We start from the raw sequence: 18,376 nt of genomic DNA on the forward strand, positions 1-18,376 counted from the left end.
CTTTCAATAACCTTAAAGAAGTCGTAGAAAACACCTGAACATATTTTTCCCTCTTAATTGCATATAAATTGAACAAATTAGATTAAATTACATTGTACAAACATTTGACTAAATGTTAGTCACCGTTTTGAGACTTGGGGATAGTAACTCCCTATGGCTAACAAGCCATCCCCCAGTCCCCAACACTAAATTCATCCTATTATTTGAAGGTAGTTCATGCAGTTGTTGTTGCTAATGTGTTGTTTGCACATGAATCCCAAGGCTCCTTCGTTTGAATATTAGTGGCGTTATCTATTTTTGCTTTGATCATCCCCAGTAGCTTCTTCAGGTTGCTGGGAGATTTTGGCGCAGCGTTACATTTGTCTTTGCAGCAGCAAGTGCGACTGACATTGTATTCAACTCCTTTGTATGAGACCATTTCATGGGAACCGCAGAGTTCAGCGTCCACACAGCCCTGAGCGGACAACATGTGGAGGGAGCCATAGTGGCCTGTGGAGCTGGAGCAGCGCTGGTAAGGCAGACACTGGCTGGTGCTGTTTGAGCAGGGGTGGTTCTTGTCCTGCAGGGGACAGAAGTAACACAGCAGGCTCTCCAGAGACAGAACTGGGAGGATGAGAGCAGAGACTAGAAGGATGAAGGTCAGGGGGGACCACAGTGAGCCCATCAGACGGACGTCACCACCACTGTAAATCCACACACAGGCGTTCAAATAGGAATGATATAGATTGAGAACATCTTTTGATTATTGGCTGTGTATATATGTGTGTGTATCACCTGGTATTTCTTTGTGATCCCATGTTTCCATTAAACATGTGAGGATGCATCCACACCAAAGCCTCTGATTACCAATCAGAAACAGGTGTGCCTTTAAAGCCATTGCATACATAATTGGAAAGACACACACTTGCACACAGAGAGAGATACACAAGCTCACAAATCAAATTACTCTGAAACTGGATTTTAGTTTTAGATTTATTGCTCTGAAAAGACATTTTGCCAGCTCCCTCTTAACATTCAATGTGGTTTAAAAAGGGGAAAAAAAAGAAGCAAAACACAGTACTGCAGTGCCATCTGGTGTCTGATGCAGCACAATGAACACACCATTCAGGAAAAGGATTTATCCAGGTTTCTTTAAAACATCATGAATCCTCCAGTCTAATTTGGTAATAAGCAGTCTCCATTTAAGTTTGTGCTGTGTTTAGTGAAGGAAGATTTAATTTCCTGATTGGACTCTTGATGTCCAGCTCATGCGCTGTTGCCAGACGTTAAGGAGAGTTGTCCCTTCTTGTACAAAGGCTCCTGTGAAGACAATCAAATTACGCGTTAATTTAAGTTTTCATTGCGGCACGGAAAATTAAATACACCACACTACCCATAGATAGCACATTATAGCAATCTGTTGCAGTCCAACATGTGTATGAAGTTGATAATGTTTGTTCAAAATAATGTAAATTTACATATTTATTAAAGCAACACATGAAGATGTTGTTGTATTGGACTGTTTCAGATGTACTCATTCCATCCTCTGTGCTTTGCTTACAGCCAATTCGGCCTCCTCATCATCTCTGCCAGCTTCGCCCCACTCTTCCTGATCCTCTGCAGGGTCGTAGCTGTACAGAGGAATCAGCCGGTGGCGCAGCTCATCTAATCTGAAGAAGGGAAAAAAATAAGACAAAAAGATAAAAGATTAGCTGAACATTACTCTTAAGATGTTGTTGAAACTAGAGAATGAGAGAAACCGCTTTACCTTGATCTTCTTCTGATATAAAAAACCTGAAAAAAAAGACAACCTTAGATGCTGAAATTATTTATGCAATTATGTCATCATTATGTCATCAAATATCAAGATTCTTACCACTGCAACTATACATCCAATCAGTGTTAAAAGGACAAAAGGAATGAGAGAATAGTAACCAGGAAATCCAGGTTTGCCGAATGAGGGTGATACATGGGGAGTTGTGTTGTTAAAATTCATTCTTATTTGTATTCAGTCTTCTGTTTCATGGGAGGCCTCCAGCCGGTGCACCTCAGCTGACGCCTGTGTGACACATTCAGTGAAGAGCTGTCGCTGTCATTCCCGCTAAAAGGTCGCCAAAAAGTTTTTTAACTCCAGAAAGGTTCATAGTTGGATCTACAAAGAGTCAAACAAAACACAGCTTACTCTGACATGTAGAATCCAAGAGGCAGTATAGCGGTTATTGTGTTCTGCAAATGAATTGGAAAAGTCTTTCACAAACAAACCTTCTAACATTCGTCAACCGTAAAGAAATGTAGACTTACTTTGTGCAGAGAGCGCCGAAACATGTTTCCTTCCTGCTGCTTTCATTTTATGTCACATGAGACACACTCACAGAAACACAGTGCTCTTGTATCTCAACCTGCTCCATGACATTCCTGAGTGAGGAGTGTATTAGAGGAAGTTTACTGGTAGTGGTACTGGACAGATATTGAATCCCATTTACAGTGATGTGCAAAGGTTTTTGGCATTAAAAGTAAAAGTGAAACAACCAAAATCATTTGAAGCAATGTTCAGTAGATAATTAGAGGGCTCTGAGTGGTAGAGATAGTGAATGTGCTCGTACACTTTTCATATTCAATGTTTGAAATAAGTGAGATGTACTTGTCTACAATCAAAGCACTGAAAATGTAATGTTTAGTTTTCACCAGCAGAGGGAACGTTTTTGTTGTGGATTGCAAGATAGGGAGAGGGGGAGGGATCACGGCAGAGACCGTGGGGGGGGGTGAGGAAACATAGTTGGGAGCCTTCCCAGAACTTCTGCAGTACGGGTTTAACTTGCTCAGCATGCCTTCAGTGACAAATTCACCTTCACACAGGATGGGACTCCGGTTATTAGAGCTTCAATGGTAAGCTTTGAAAACAAGCCTTCACTATGCTGGAACAGCTCAATCTTAGGATTTAGAATTATATGTCAGCTGCTTTGTGATTTCTCAGAGATATCCTGTTTGATCTTTAAAGTTGATTTTTATTTCTTTTCGTTTACTCTTCCATTTGTATTCCCAGTTTTATTGTATCAAAGTTGAGCTTTATATCATACTGTAATGATAACTTAATGGGTGTACTGAATGTGTAATGTCTCACAAAAATGTTGCAAAGCATTGCTATAGACTTGGATTTAGTGGCGTCCTCTGGTAGATTTCCTGTTAAGATTTGAAAGCTTGTTGATGATTAGCCCAACACAAACACTCAGGTTCAGTTTAGCTCCACTCATAAAACAGCTTATTCATCCTGCCTGAAGGAAGTCACACAAACTGATGTAACTGAAACCAAGTCTGTCATTGTTTTTTTTTCTTTTTTTAGAAACCATCTCACAGTCTTTCAATGTCTGTCCTGCTGTGAAGTGAGCAACCAGGAAGGATAGTACCAGTCCCTACAATCTAATGGATCCTCCTGAAAGAATAAATCCACCACTACAGAGACAAGATGCAAGCATCACTGATATTCCACTGCCTCTGAGGGATGACCTGCAAGAATCCCATCTTTATTATGAAGTCTTTCCTAATGCCCATGTATATGAGAGAACTTTGGGTGGGCCCTTGTCCCCAACTGAATTCCAACCCAAACCACCAGGGATAGGAGATCCTGGGTATACCAACCACCAGGGCACAAATGGCCCTCCTCCAGTTCCACTCAGAAACCGGGTTCCCAGTGCGCCCACTAGACCGAGCCGCGTACCCCCTCCTCTTCCCCCCAGGATAAGACCACCCCTCGACCCCAGCAAAAAGCAGCTTTCCTGTGACCCTGTTGAGCCTACTTATAAACTCAGTCGCTCCAATACACAAGTAGACACTCAGGTACGTGTTCCCCCTTGTTTTCTCTCAATGAAAACAAGAAGCTCTTCTACAAATTAAAACAAGAAACTATGGAAATAAGGCTTTTTTTTTCTTTCCTCCTCTTAAGAATCCATGGACTATCAAACTAATAGACTCTCCAAATGGCAGCACCAGGGCACTGGCTTGTTTTTCAGCCGCATTATCCAAGTAAGGCAATGACCATTGCAAATTTAACTTTTAGTGATGTAAATGAGACCAATATAAAATGCAATGCATTGGATTTAAAAGTCTTTATCTAAGATACTGCTTTCTATAAAACTGAAATCAGTAAAAGGAAACTTATAGTCTTCTTTTTTTTTATCAGTTTTGTTTTTAGTTGTTACATATTTTTCATTTCACTTTCACGCTTGCAACGTGTGTTTATTGTTTTTGCTATTTCTGGCAGACTGATGTCGAAGTACAAGCACTCAGATGGTCTTCACAACTCAGGTGTGGTGTGGGGTCGATTGTTACAAATCCACCCCGCATTGCTGCAGCAGGTGGAGATGGAAGTTAGCGTGTCCACTGAGGGGGACAATAACCAGCTTCCTGTACCCACAGCAGGTGAGATACTTACGTCCTTGCTTCGCCTTCACTTTACACTTCGCACAGTCACTGACAAATCCACGGCAAACGTGCTGCTCCAGGCCAAATGACCTAACCCTGTGATACATTCTTATTTTAAAAATTCATGGGAAATTTTCTTTTAACTTATATTAACTTCAACAATCCCGAAGCCTTTCTCTAAATACTTTTAACTGGATGACCATCTGAGCTAACTTTTTGTGATTCTGTTAAGCCTCACCATCCCTCATTTTTACAGTACTGAGTTTAGATTTGTTCAGAACATCAATGAATTAAAAGGGATGATTTGCAAGACACAGTCGTAAATATATTTACAACTGTAAATCATTTAACCAAACTAAATTAAAAAACATTTATATCTTCATAAAATCCGTCCAATACTTTGTCTCTGAGTCATAATAAAAGTAGTTGTGTCATGAGCAGAAGTAAATCAATTGCATGTTTTTTTTAGGGTTCTTGTGGATAATTAGCACAAATTTCCACTCAATCCTATGAATGATGAGGGAGGGCTGCCATCAGAATTAATGTGTAGTCTTCAGTTATTAGATGGCATGATCTTGGAGAGTTAGGTGTGTTGTGAATGACCCAAAAGCAAACAAAGGGCCTTCTAATTGCATTTATGGAGGTAAAAAGGACAAATTTAAATAGTTACAATTTTAATCAAGTTTTACAGTTGAGGTTTATAGTTGAGAATTTATCAACTTTAGTAATGCTAGTAAAGCTTTAGTAACACACCAAGCAGCTTTGGATCTAACTTACATTTAACTGGACACAGAAATGTATGGGTAATGAAGACATCATTAATAGTGAGTTGTGATGTGATTTGTCACTCATCTGCCAAAATCCCAAAATCGAAGGCTCTACACTTGTACAACAGTTCCATGTTGAAGTGTTTGTTATTGTAATACCACACCTTTTGATCCATGAATGTCATAAAGTCTCTTTGAAGAGCTCAGCAGCTCGTTGGCAAAGGTGTGTGGACTCTGAACTCTAATCTTTTATTCAGTGAACAGGAAGGTGAAGAGTCTTATTGATGAAATCTTACAGCTGCTGGACCTTGCTCCCAACAGTGGGGATTATGTTTTAAAGCTTTGTGGCTCAGAGGAGTATCTCAGAAAGTGAGTCGTCACTGTTTTTGTTCAAATCACTAATCCAATTTGATGTTCTGTACCATTTACCATACCCTCTCCCACCTGTTTGTGTAGCGATGAGCTGCTTGGTATGCACGAGACAGTTCAGATCTATTCCAAGTTCAAACTTGTGATGCACCTTCGACTAGTCCACAAGAACAACCTCAAACGCCATCTGGCCAGAAATGTAAGTCAGTTCAAACTCCTTCTCTGATGCCTCACACAGTTATGGTCATATACCCTTATCTTTTGACTCAAAATGCTTCTTTTAAAAGCACTCGTGTTCGGCCCTTAGCGAGCTTGTTGTCATCATCAGGGCTATTGTAGCTGTAAAAACCTCCACCTTGAGTTCTTGACTTTGTTCTGTTTACACAAAACGTCTTGACTGCTGGCATTAAACTGCAAGAATTTAACAGAATGGAGGTGAACCTACTATGGATTTGTTTAATATAACATGTATTGTATTTGCTATATATTCAATATTATATCTAAAACAATCAATAATAAACTACAATTGATCCTACACAGCAGTCAGTGTTTTAAGCTGTGTTGCTTCTCTAAGGCTGAAGACGACGGAACCGAATGCCAACTGTACCAGTTCCTGTGTCCAGTCGGTGTCTACAACACTAGCAAGTAAGCTGTTGAGTCATCCTGCATCACACATCACCTTTGTGAAATTCTTTCAACAACAACTGCTCAGTGTGCGTAGATTCAACCAGGTTCTGTTTATAGAAAACAGTTGGAGAGGTGGCTTTACTTGGTGGTTCACTACCAGTTGCGCATCAGTGTTTGTTTTATCGCTCCTTCTCTCACAGGCTGAGCCTGCAAGAGTTGATCAATAGTTACAACAAAGTGGTGGCAGAGCTCATGATGAATAAGGTCAGCAGATGTAAAATAACCAGTGGTAATATTTTTTTGTCTCAGTGCACGGTTGTCTGTATTTTTTCATCTCAGCATCCCAGTATCATAAACTGACTTTCTAATGCTTTCACTCACCTAAGACTCTTATTATGTTTGTAGTCCGGGATGAATGTTAATGTGATTGCGAACAGTATTCGCACCATCAGTAATCTTCTGTGTGGGCTGTCAAGTCAAGAGTTAGAGGATGCTATCGGCAGGATCAACAGAATCAAACCCATTCCTCTGGTATGATGTCACATGCAACATTTTGAGCCATTTGCTTTGTTTTTCTTGTGTAATCACCCTTTGAATTTACCTTAAAGTCACTATTTGACTTTTTGTATGATCCTTTTTAATCAATAAAACCATAATGGATTAAAAAATCAGGCAATACCTCTGCAAACTGCATCTCTGTATTTGTTTTACAGAGTGAAGAGGAGATTTTTGAGTGTGAAACTGGTGAGTACCTCATTGCTGTGTGTGTCTCAGTATGGTTTGGCAAAAGGGTTGCAGGATGGTGCTATATACTTAACTGACAATAGGGAGATTTATGAGATTTAAAGTTTTTTCTGGCACAGCTCTAAATTGGTTCAGTGACTACTTTGTATCCACTGGTAATTACACATCTAAGAGTACAAAGATGGCATGTGAGTGTTCCTCAAGGTTCTACTCTGGGGCTTCTTCTTTTTAACAGCTGCATGCTCATAACTGCGCAAATTGCACAATTATGCCGACGACACACAAATTTATATAGCCATATCGCATGGAGCTTGTAATCCCCTACAAGACCTCTCTAAGTGTCTTGAACAAAAAAAAAACATGGATGCTTCAGAACTTTCAATCAAACAAAGACAAAACAGCGGTCGTTGGACCCAAAGTGAAAAGGTTAAAAACTTCACTCATATTAAAATGCACAAACCAAGCCAGAAACCTGGTTGTCAGGTTTGTAACATTGGTTACAAAGTCAGCCTTCTGTCATCTCAAGAATGTTTCAAGAATCAAAGGTTTACTGTGTCAGAGTGATTTAGAAACATTAGTTCATGCATTTATCTTGAGAAGACTGAATTATTGCAACAACCTACTTACAGGTCTGTTGCAAAAATCAGACAGCTGCAGCTGATTCAAAATGCTGTTGTTAGAGTCCTCACTGAGACCGAAAAATATCACAGCAGTTCTGAAATCTTTCCAACTGACTCCCTGTTCAGCAAAGAAGGGATTTCAAAATACTGCTGTTAGTCTATAAAGCGTTAACTGGTTAAGGACAAAGATACGTTCAGATGTTCTGGTTCTCTATGACCCTCCTCGGCAGCTTAGATCTTTCAGTAAAGCTTTGCCATCTGTCCTCTAAGCTTGGTCTAAACAAGGGAAAGTTGCCCTTAGTTTTCATGCACCTTTCTTGCAGCATCAACTCCCAAAGAACTCTCTTCTATCTTTTAAATCACATCTTAAAACTTATCTTTTTACCATTGCATTTGGTTAATGTCTCACTGTACTGTACTTGTTTTTATCTTGTTTTTATCTTGTCTTATTTGATTTTTATTGTTTAATTATATGCCCTTTACCTTACTTTTATTACATCTTCTTCTTTATCATTACATTTCCTACTTGCTTTGTATTTTTATATTTGCTTTCATTCGTCTAAGCACTTTGAATGGCTCTGTTAGTTTTCATTGATTTAGCTTTCAGCGTCTCAAGTAAACTCAACTAAACTTACAAAACATGCTGTCCACAAGAACCAGAAGTCCTTTTGGGAAATATTACTTTGACAATCATATAAGACAAAGTTTTCTACTTGCTACTTCATGGAATAAAACCTGACCTGACTTCTAAAACCCTGAAAGATGATCTCCTTAAAACAGGCTGAAAAGTGTTATTTTCTCCTGCATATTTATGCATTTCTTTGTTAAAGAGAAGTTAGGGAGGCTTCACCCTTCTCCAAAAAGCCTCATATCCTCTCATTGGTCAGCTCCAATCAGTCCTGATCAGGTGCCACTCTGCATCGGCTCTGGACAAAGCTCTAGCATTGGATACAAAGTCAATAAAATGTATGGGTGCAGGAACAGTTGTCAACATTTCTCAATAATTTTCCAAAGATTAATAAACATTGGGAATATTGGGAATATTGAAAAAACTACTTCTTCTTTTTTTAAATTGTAGGGTCAGATACAGATTCAAAAATATAAAAATCAAATTTGATTTGATGAGAATTTTAATGATAAAACATTATTTAATCACTTGAATCCAAAAATGACCTTTTAATTTAAATTCTTTTACATTGTCAAAATCAAAGCTTGCGAAATTGTTTTGTGACCAGCTAGACATGTTGAGATTCTTTGATTGTCTCTTTTGAGGTCTGTTTACAGACTTCCAGTGATACGAGAGCCATGGGAAACCCTTCAGCTTTCAGCCTTCAGAAATTAACATTTCAGCTGTCTAAACTGTATCCTCATTCCAGCTATGATGACGCTCCATGGGGCCCTGCTAAAAATGCTGCAGATATACTTTGACAACTTCCATTCAGACTTCAGAGCCCAGAGAATAATCGGGGCCCCAGAAACCTGCGATGTTGACAACAATCATGAAATCTTGCAATTCAATATTGCAGCTCTCTACATGCTACAGCACACCTGGATAACCACGTATGTGCGCATTCATAGTCAAACACATGCACAAAATTGGCACTAATATGTACACACTAACACAATTGTTAACCATATCCTTTACATTTTTGCGTTGATTTCTTTTTTTTTTTCATCAATTTAGTTATGAGTCTTTTTCAGTCTCCTGTGACTTGACATATGGAGAAACAAATATCTGTGACACCGGCATTTCTGAAAATATCAGCACCGCCCTGTCACATGGAAACAAGATTCAGTGTAACCGCATGTAAGAGCTTGAATGTGTTCCTTACTGTAAATCCACATGTTTATTATACATAACTTCTTCTTTTTCTTTGTTCACATAAGAATAAGGCTTCATCAAGAAGAAACTGAATGTTCGTGTGAATGTTTACTCTCTTGTTCAAAGTAAAAGAAAAGTAAAGGAATTAAAACTAAGATTGCAAAATATTTAAGTGGAAAATTCTGCCAAGCAGCAATGTTCAGAGAAGAAGGGACATTTATGCCTTAATGTGTGTGTTTGTGATTGTCAGGATGGTGTTCCCTGTTCCAGTAAATCAGCTTCCATATGAGTGCATGCTGACGTTTCGCCTCAAAGGCTCAAAGCGAGGCAAAACCCCAGAGCTTTTGAGTTGGGCTGTACTACCTCTGTACAATGACAGGTAGGCTCTCAACAGAGTTGACACCTTTGTACCAGCCTGGAAAGTTTTTGTGGTAGTAAAGTAATGTACTAAGGGACTCCATAATTAAAATGGGTGTAGTGCCCAACACTTCTGCAAATCATATTTCATAAAAAAGTTATTTGTCAGCCTGTGTACGAAGGTAAAATGAACAATGTTTATTGTGTACACTGTCTGTTTAGGACTCTGGTAGGAGGACCCGTCCTGCTAAGCATGTCCACTCTAGCTGAGCTGCCTTTTCCTCCTGCACCTGCCCTTTCTGACATCCACAGACAGGCCATGGGGGTCATACTGCAGGTCAGCAGTGCAAATCAATTCTACCCCTTGTTGACCAAAAGACACATATGTATTCTCAAACATTCCTCCTACTTCCGTTCCTTAGCTTGAGTTCCAAGAAGAGTGTGAGTGGGAGTATCAGAGACCTATTGCTCTCCCAGGGTCGAACATGTTCAAACAACCGTGTGACGTGGTGCAAAAGAAAATGTTGGAAGTTTCTAAGAAGCATTGCCTCTGCTTGTGAGTAGAATGAGCTTCTTTTTTTTTTTTTTTTTTTTTACAAAAATCATTAACTGTAACAGTAACTACATTACAAAAAATTTAGAAAACTGTTTCTTTCTCACTAGTCTGACGGAAAATGAGAAGGCTTTCCTGTGGAGTAAACGTTACTTAAGTGACAAAGGAAACACCTTCCTCCACCTGCTGCTCGGTGGAGTCCCCAGATGGCAGCCTGAAGACATGACGGAAATCTATACAGTTGTCGACAACTGGCTCATCCATCTACCAGAGGAGGCCCTCTTCTTGCTCACTGACAGGTAGGACGTTTTCATGCAGAGAGATGTGAACGGGGTCATGGTGTAAAGCTGCTAAGACCAAAAAAAAAAAGAGAAAAAGATCTTTTGTGATACATGAAGAAAGGTTTGTTGGGTTATTGTTTTCATCTCATATATCTTAAGTGAATTACAGCCAAGGTTATTGAGAGATATGTGCATTTTGCAAAGGAGTGAGAGAAAATATTATACATTGTCCCATAACTGAGTTCCCGTTTCACACAGTCTGGTTTATATCTTTAAAACAGTTTTCCGGATCAGATTGTTCGAAAGGCTGCAGTTCAGTATTTTGAACAGATACCAGATGGAGAACTGGAGGTGTTTCTGCCACAGTTGGTCCAGGTGAGCAAAGTAACATCGATCCCTAACTTTTATAAAGAATTCTGTCACAGGGACAAAACACGGCATTCATTTTGAATTCTTGTGAACAAGAACAAGATAATGTTTAACAGCTTTGAGCCATGACAGTTTAACTTTAAGAACAGGTGGCATGCAGTTTGGTGCGTGTTTGAACAGTCTTCATATCCTGCAGGCTCTAAAAAGTGAGTGGAAATTGGATGGACCTCTGGTGATGCTTCTGTTGGAGAGATCCCTGAAGAACATACGAATTGCCCACCAGCTCTACTGGTTAGTCATAAAAACCAAAAACCCTCATCTAAAAGCTTCAGTCTATTTGACCATTGTTACATACACTCACAAACATAGCAACTGTTACATACACATAGACTGGCTCAATTATTTACTCAAAATTAATCGGTTCAACTGGTGAACAGAGAAAAATCTGGAGCACTCCAGAGATCTTGGTTAATGTTCTTAATATATGTTAATCTTTAGAACAAGATTTACGTCACAGATTAACCTGGATGTCAGTTATACGTTAGATGTTAGAGATGTTAAGATCAAGATCCCCCACGAACAAGATTCATGACCTCATTTATGTGGCCAAAACGTAATAATAATCAAAGCAGTGTTTATGTGTGATGGTTTTCCTCATATGTGATGAATACTGATTTCTGCAGTAAGTGAAGCACTGTACAGATTTGTTTGCATTTTTATCCAACCTGTGCTTTCCTGACATATCTGTCGTGTTTTCAAACTGAAAAGGTACCGTATACAGAGACCTTTTCAGATCCCTGTGTTAACATAATTGATGTTTAAATATACTGGCAGGCTGCTGGAGGATGCCCTTACTGACTCCTACTTTCAAAGCTGGTTCAGTAAAGTTCAGGGTGCCTTGCAGTACTGTTGTGGTCGAGCACTGAGGCAGGAGCTGGAGAATGAAAATCGCCTGGTTCATGTGCTTGTACACGTGGCTGAGAAAGTTCGCACTGCAGACAAAGTACGACGTAAGGTCAGTAAAAAGATCTCTTGAATCCATTCGTCACAATTCTCTCTGGCCTGTAATCCTTTATGTTTATGAATGTAAAAAGAACTTTGTTTAGTAAGCTTTTAGTGCTATCTTATGCTTCTGTCTGCAGAATGTTTTGAACAAAGAAAAGATGCTCATTGATGGCTTCTTCAGAGGTGGGATTAGCTGCTGTTTACCACTGGATCCTGCAATCAGTGTGAAGGCAGTAAACCTGGATGTAAGAACGTCAGACAACAAACAATATATCGCTGCTCATCACTCTAACATACATACACACACACACACACACACACGTTAGACTGCAGTTTCAAAGGAGTGTTTACTCTTTGATATTTTACATCCAGGATTGTAAGTTCTACAACTCAAATGCTGCTCCTTTGGGGATCTCATTCATCTGTAACGACCCTCTGGCCAAGAGCATCAGTGTCATCTGCAAGGTGGGTGATAATATAAAACTTTATTCATCTGTGTTGTGTTTCTGCTTGTTCCCTTCAAAGAAAAAAAAACAAAACAAAGCTCTCATACAAATGTGTTGTTCAGACAGGAGATAACCTGCGTCAGGACATGCTGGTCCTTCAGATAGTCCGTGTGATGGACTCATTGTGGCTCCAGGAGGGACTGGACCTGCAAATGATCACCTACAGGTGTCTCTCAACAGGCAGAGCTCAGGGTAAGGAGACAATAATAGCTCATAGCTCATGAATTCATGGTTTTGATTAATCCATACTTACATCCTTTGTGGTTGTCAGGTCTGGTAGAAGTAGTGCCAGAAGCAGTGACTCTGGGAAAGATTCATCAGGAGTGGGGTCTAAGTGGGACACTTCGAGAGGACTCACTGGAGAAATGGTTTCATATGTGGAACAAAACTAAGGAGGACTATGAGAAGGTTATGCCTTAACTTCACCTAACATTTTGTTGTTACGTATTTTTGTCACATTGTGTAACCCTCTTCTGCCGTGCCTGTGCAGGCTGTGATGAACTTCATCCACTCATGTGCAGGGTGGTGTGTGGCCACCTTCATCCTGGGGATCTGTGACCGCCACAATGACAACATCATGTTGAAGCACAGTGGACACATGTTCCACATTGACTTCGGCAAAATCATGGGCAATGCACAGAAGTTTGGAAACTTTAAAAGGCAAGTTGACAAGAAAGTAAATCCTGCGATGCTATTGTTATACAAGCAAGAGGGTACATGAAAGTTTAAGTCAGAGACGACACTATGAATCGACAGCAACTGTCTCCAACTCAATAACAGGGACAGATCACCCTTCATCTTCACGTCTGAGATGCAGCACTTCATCACAGGTGGAGGGAAGAAGCCTCAGCGCTTGCATCGCTTTGTGGAGCTCTGCTGTGAAGCTTACAACATAATCAGAGGGCGCTCTGCACTGATACTCAGCTTGCTGGAGCTGGTAAAACTTTTTTTAAACACCCAAAGCGTGAACTCCTGGCCATTTCTAAAAACCAAAAATATGAGGTAAAATACGTATACACTCTTGATGTGAATCTCCAGATGCTTCGTGCAGACATGCCAGAGCTGAAGGACTCCAATGACCTGCAGTACGTCCAGAACAACCTCAGACCTCATGGCACAGAAATGGAAGCCACCTCTTACTTTACAAAGTAATTCAATGTACCACATACATAATTACAGTTTGTCTTCCTGACATTACTTTTAATTCTGCAACTGTATTAATCTGGTGGTTGCATTGCCCTTGATTTAGGAAAATCAAGGAGAGCATGGACTGTGTTGCACCTAAGTTTAACTTCTTCACACATGCAATGGCTCAAGGGAAGAAACAAGAGCCCCAACGCCAAAACTCCATCCCTGCTCCCAACACCAACAACATCCAGGAGGCTGTCATACAGGGATACTCTGCCAATGGAAAAAATGTGGTGAGGCTGCACGGTGCTCTTTCTATTGTGGTGATTCAGAAAAAGTTGGGCTCATTGTACTCTTGTAATGTAATGTCACTGAGATTCTGCCTGATGCACCAGAGAGCTTTGTGTCAGATCTTAATAGTCCGGGGACCTGATAAAACACCCGTTGCTGACAGCAGGTTCACACACTGTTGATTTGAGGGAAATAAGTCTGAGCACTTAGCTGACAGCGTGTGTGTGTGTTTGCTGTCACTTAACAGCCTCCGAGGCAGCCATGGTGCATGCAGAAAGTGTAAGCCTCTTTTCCCAGAGTCAAGTGGAGTGTTACTGTTAGTGATGTTTGTTGGCATTTTACTGCTCTTTGATCAGAGGAAGTTTCCTTGTGTCAGGTTTAGTCATCTGGAGGCACAGTGGAGCACGGAAATCACCCAGATACTTATTCTGAGTATAAAAGAGTCAGGGTTTCACATGAAGGGCTTTCATAAGAGCAGCGCTTTCAACTAAACTATAAATAGTTAATACTTAAATACTGTTAACCTGCCAGTGAAATTCATCACAGTCTCTGAGTTATAAACCCTTTCTTCTTATTTATTTACCCTGCCAGTTTAAATAAGACTGTTTGTTTTGTGTGAATTGCAGACCTATGATATGAGAATAACCATAGATGATGGTTTTCTGACCAGTGAGAAGACATTTGGGCAATTTGAACTGATCCACAAGCAGCTGCAGAAATATTTCATCGAATCAAAGCTGCCTCAGTGAGTTAACAACCCGCTCGCTTAGCATTTTATCTTGTGCCTCAGCTTATTTTTTTATAATAAAGATAGCTTGATGCATGCCTTTTTACACCCTTGTTAGGTTTCCTAGCTGGTATCAGATGTCATTCACTCCACGAAGGAAGATGTGTCTGCTGAATGATTACCTAAAAGAGCTTTTTGAGGGACCATGCAAGGGAGTACGTTTTTTTTCCCCTGGTTGTACTGCATCTTTCATTGTGATCTCGAATGTCTGGTTCTTATTTAAAACACCTAACTGTGTTACCTGCAGGATGAGTATGTGTGCAGCTTGTTTCTGGATGGCCCCAACAAAGTGTATGAAAGTGTGGCAGCAGGTAAAACAGCTAAAGATTGATTGTGCTTATATCACATTTACAACATATACTATGCTGTGATGCTCTGGCACTGGTTTGTTGTAGGAGCCTGTCCGCAGATCCAACTCTGCATCTCTTACTCTGACTGCAAGCTGTTAGTTTTGGTAAAACACCTAAAGAACATTGTGAGTTTAATTCAATCTTATTGACAAGTTGTTTTCTTTAACAATGAAAAAAAAAGATGATGTGCTCATAAACAGGCGGTCCCCTTTTTCTCTGTTTTCAACAGAAACATGCAAATGGCTCTAACCCTGATGCCTATGTGGTCACACGTCTGAGACCAGACCCTCAGCAGAACTCGAAGAGGAAGACAAAGGTGGTCCGCAATAATGACAGCCCCACCTTCAATGAGCTGGTATCTCCCAACCTTTCCATCCTCTATCCGTGATTTATCACAACCTTTGTATATATAATTGGTATACTGTTATATATTTACTGTGGGTTGTATTTTTTTTTTTGAGAATTCTCCCCTTTTTTTTCACTATATTACATAGTTTTGTTATGCATTTAAGAAGAGTGAGAAGCTACAAAGCGCAAAGTTCACTTCAATGGCAGTTATTCACAGGACAAACTGCTCCTAAACAGTCTGTAAAACCTTGTCCGCCAGGTTTTTCCTTTGTGACTCATCTTTGTCATCATGCAATGTATATTAAGTCTTCCAAGCAGCTGGTTTCATATGCCTTCAAAGAATGAATGGCCGCCTCACATATTTACTTACTTGCTACAGTCCCACCTGCTCAGTCTAACTCTAAAAATGTTTAAGCCTCAAGCAAAGCAGAGTTAATTATCTATTGTTGCCTGCAAGAGTAAATATAAGATGCCTGTACTTGTGATATGACAGAGCTTCCTTAGCATTTAGAGAATGCAGCTGGCTTTATCGTGGCTTCCATTGACATACTTTAACATCTTTTCAGTCAGTGAAGCTCTAGAGCAAAATCTCCCAGAGCCATTGAATTTGGGTTGTAGTGCCTGACCTCTTTCTGGTTGGGCTAGTTGGCTAATCAGAGCAGGCTGAGAGACTGTACTAAAATAAAGTGTTTCAAATAAAGGGTGAAGAGAGGGGCTGCAGCGATGTACAGTAACAATGTCATTTCAAGCATTAAGTTAGTCTAGTTTCCTAAACTAATGTTTATGAAACAAAACTCATGCTTTCATGCTGAATGTTTATCATATTAGGTACGTCATTAGCAGATCAGGGGGTCAAGCTCTGCCCACATATTGGTTCATTATCTGCTCTCAACACCAGTCCGTATCAGCTAATTGTCTGTATGCTCCGGCTGCTTCCTCCAAGAGCTGCCTTACAGTCGCCCTTCACCTCCACACCTCAACTTAATCCATCTCATATTTGCTGTTCTGCTCTACTCAGGGGTCGTTTCTTGTCTCAGGTATTTCTCAGTTGCACATGAAAGTGCAGCTGAGGAAGAGGTCCCAGAGCAGAGCTATACCACCCAATAATAATCACGATAAACTACAACAATAATAGAACATGGTTATGTTCATTTTGACAATGGCTGTTCTACCCGACACCAGTTTTATTGAATTAAATTAGAAAACGTGCTGTATTGTTTTGTACAAATAAAGAAATGGTAAAGTAACTCAGTGCTATAAATTAAAATAAAACTGAAAAAGTAGACTGTTGGAGAATAAATGCATTTTAACGGAGATGATAATTTAACTTCTGAATAGAGACCTGTTTGATAGCTGAAGTGTCTGTCTCATCTTCACAGCTGACGTATGACTATGTCCCGCTGCTGTATGGGTTGCAACTGAGAGTGACAGTGAAGAGCAAGAAAACCAAGAAGACTTTTGTTGCTGCAGCCAACATTAAACTGGAGGACGACATGCTTGACAAGGAGATGTGGTTTCCCCTCGCGAACTCTTTATTCTGAGAGCTGCACTGTAGACCTGCTGCCAGCAGGGGGTGTCACCACACTGAGGGAGCAAGTCCGTTCAGACCTTCTTTTCTTATTTTTTTCAACCTTCCAAGACAGACAGAGTCACCTTAGGAGGTGCAACGCACTGTACTCTGAACAATGTGTGTCATTTATACTGTTTATGACATTATAACGTCTGAGTAAAAAACACTGACAGTGGATGTGGTGTTTGGATGAAGTTCCAAAGCTGAGATACAGATGCATGAGACCGTTTACTGTGTTTATCTTATCATTGTTTTTCCTATTCAAATGTTAATGAAATGGGTGTTACCCTGGTGATGGGCGGAAAAAAAAGAGCATGTTGCTCATCTTACTTGCACTTTTATTCATACCCTGTATTAGTTCTTCTCTCAGAGTCAAAACATGCATGTTTATTTATGTGGGGTGGAGACTGTTGATGTGACAGATTAGGCAGGGGGTGATGTTTAGAGCTGCCTGCTTGTTACCTGTCCAGACTGAGTGTGTTTGTCCCTTCAGGCAGTGTTAATTGGATGTCCTTGACCAGTGGAATTGAGGCGTGAGAGAGGGAAAGGGGTGGAGAGAGCAGGATGACAACGGCCTCTCTGGCCGGAGGGGCTGAGTTCACACTGCCCCTCACTCCATCCGCTGTCTTATCCATCAGTGACATTCAAAAACGATTGAGCACACGCATTCACAAACACACAAAGGCAGGCTATTACACAGCAACACAAATACCCCTGAAAACACACCCACACACGCGCACGCTCACACTTTTTTGGCTAAGGACGGCCTTCATGTCATCCTAATGCCATCCCCGTCTTGATAGGACTGCTGACCCATACTTTCCTTTTCCTCATCAAAGGATTTAGTGATGAACAAGGATAGAAATAGACTTCCCTGCACTGGATTTGGTTCAATAATGTATACCTCTTTGGAGACTATTAATAATATTCCCTGATGGGTCTGTCTGTGGGAAATAGGATTTGAAGAAAATGCATTTGCTCCTCTTTGATAATTGTATTCATGGAGTAAAATTGGTATCACTCACCAGTTTCAGTCTTAATGTATGAGTTTCATCTATTATTTTGGAGGCAATGATTAATAGAAAAAAAAGATTTCTCATAGTTTGGTAAGATCTTTTGAACATCTGACTTAACCACAAAAAATTCTTTAATGATTGCATCAGTTATTACTCCCGCAATATTGTTTGATTTTCTAGGGATTTCTGGATTGCATGAGAGATGCAAGCATAAAATTATCATTTGTTTGTCTTTTCAGCCCTGTTGGAATCGTCTGGTCCTTCTTCAGCACAAAGTGCAGCCGGTAGAAAAAAGAAATATCTATTTTTTGACATTAAACTTGTATTTATATCTAAGAACATAGTGCTTTTTGATTTATTTATTCGCATTTTGTTGCTATTGCGAGTTCAAACAGGTCATCTGTTGAGAGGCAAGTTGTTTGTGTGTGTGTCTGTCTGTCTGCAAGAGTCTGATATGGAGAGCTGTTT

The 18,376-nt window shown here is 40.1% G+C and overlaps 2 protein-coding genes across 3 annotated transcripts; one reads left to right on the plus strand and one right to left on the minus strand.

Annotated features, from left to right (window-relative positions):
• Positions 1 to 958: 958 nt before the first annotated feature.
• On the minus strand, positions 959 to 2,365 carry LOC140306633 (small integral membrane protein 29-like). 2 transcript variants are annotated; one of them, XM_072385235.1, is made up of 5 exons: positions 2,281 to 2,365; positions 1,856 to 2,038; positions 1,748 to 1,773; positions 1,541 to 1,649; positions 959 to 1,299 (listed from the first exon to the last, which is right to left on the minus strand). In XM_072385235.1, exons 2-5 carry the CDS (start codon positions 1,973 to 1,975, stop codon positions 1,246 to 1,248), a joined length of 309 nt encoding a protein of 102 aa, XP_072241336.1. In that variant the 5' UTR covers positions 1,976 to 2,038; positions 2,281 to 2,365; the 3' UTR covers positions 959 to 1,245. The 2 variants fall into 2 exon arrangements, with proteins under 2 accessions (XP_072241336.1, XP_072241337.1); XM_072385236.1 differs by having other exon boundaries at positions 1,856 to 2,131.
• A 404-nt stretch (positions 2,366 to 2,769) lies between these two features.
• pik3c2g (phosphatidylinositol-4-phosphate 3-kinase catalytic subunit type 2 gamma) lies at positions 2,770 to 18,241 on the plus strand. Its single transcript, XM_072386095.1, has 34 exons — positions 2,770 to 2,865; positions 3,320 to 3,813; positions 3,920 to 3,999; positions 4,238 to 4,395; positions 5,423 to 5,534; positions 5,622 to 5,733; positions 6,109 to 6,179; positions 6,362 to 6,425; positions 6,567 to 6,692; positions 6,875 to 6,922; positions 7,451 to 7,457; positions 8,902 to 9,085; positions 9,210 to 9,332; positions 9,598 to 9,726; positions 9,927 to 10,041; positions 10,127 to 10,260; positions 10,368 to 10,556; positions 10,820 to 10,913; positions 11,104 to 11,198; positions 11,742 to 11,922; positions 12,050 to 12,157; positions 12,285 to 12,377; positions 12,481 to 12,610; positions 12,690 to 12,826; positions 12,909 to 13,078; positions 13,199 to 13,355; positions 13,457 to 13,566; positions 13,668 to 13,839; positions 14,464 to 14,582; positions 14,683 to 14,779; positions 14,872 to 14,935; positions 15,020 to 15,099; positions 15,204 to 15,329; positions 16,702 to 18,241. Exons 2-34 carry the CDS (start codon positions 3,400 to 3,402, stop codon positions 16,861 to 16,863), a joined length of 4,161 nt encoding a protein of 1,386 aa, XP_072242196.1. The 5' UTR covers positions 2,770 to 2,865; positions 3,320 to 3,399; the 3' UTR covers positions 16,864 to 18,241.
• Positions 18,242 to 18,376: the final 135 nt, after the last annotated feature.

The sequence above is a fragment of the Leuresthes tenuis genome, unplaced genomic scaffold (assembly GCF_036924035.1).
Source record: "Leuresthes tenuis unplaced genomic scaffold, fLeuTen1.0.hap1 SCAF_5, whole genome shotgun sequence".
In the NCBI taxonomy this organism is placed as follows: domain Eukaryota; kingdom Metazoa; phylum Chordata; class Actinopteri; order Atheriniformes; family Atherinopsidae; genus Leuresthes; species Leuresthes tenuis.

Excerpts from the sequence above, each read along its gene's own strand:
- LOC140306633 (XM_072385235.1), bottom strand. The coding sequence starts at position 1,975 with ATGAATTTTAACAACACAACTCCCCATGTATCACCCTCATTCGGCAAA. Across the intron at positions 1,650-1,747 it reads TATATCAGAAGAAGATCAAG|ATTAGATGAGCTGCGCCACC; the intron begins GTAAAGCGGTTT and ends TCCCTTCTTCAG. Across the intron at positions 1,300-1,540 it reads ATGAGGAGGCCGAATTGGCT|GAGCCTTTGTACAAGAAGGG; the intron begins GTAAGCAAAGCA and ends TTGTCTTCACAG.
- pik3c2g (XM_072386095.1), top strand. The coding sequence starts at position 3,400 with ATGGATCCTCCTGAAAGAATAAATCCACCACTACAGAGACAAGATGCA. Across the intron at positions 9,086-9,209 it reads CAGCACACCTGGATAACCAC|TTATGAGTCTTTTTCAGTCT; the intron begins GTATGTGCGCAT and ends TCATCAATTTAG. Across the intron at positions 13,356-13,456 it reads TACTCAGCTTGCTGGAGCTG|ATGCTTCGTGCAGACATGCC; the intron begins GTAAAACTTTTT and ends GTGAATCTCCAG.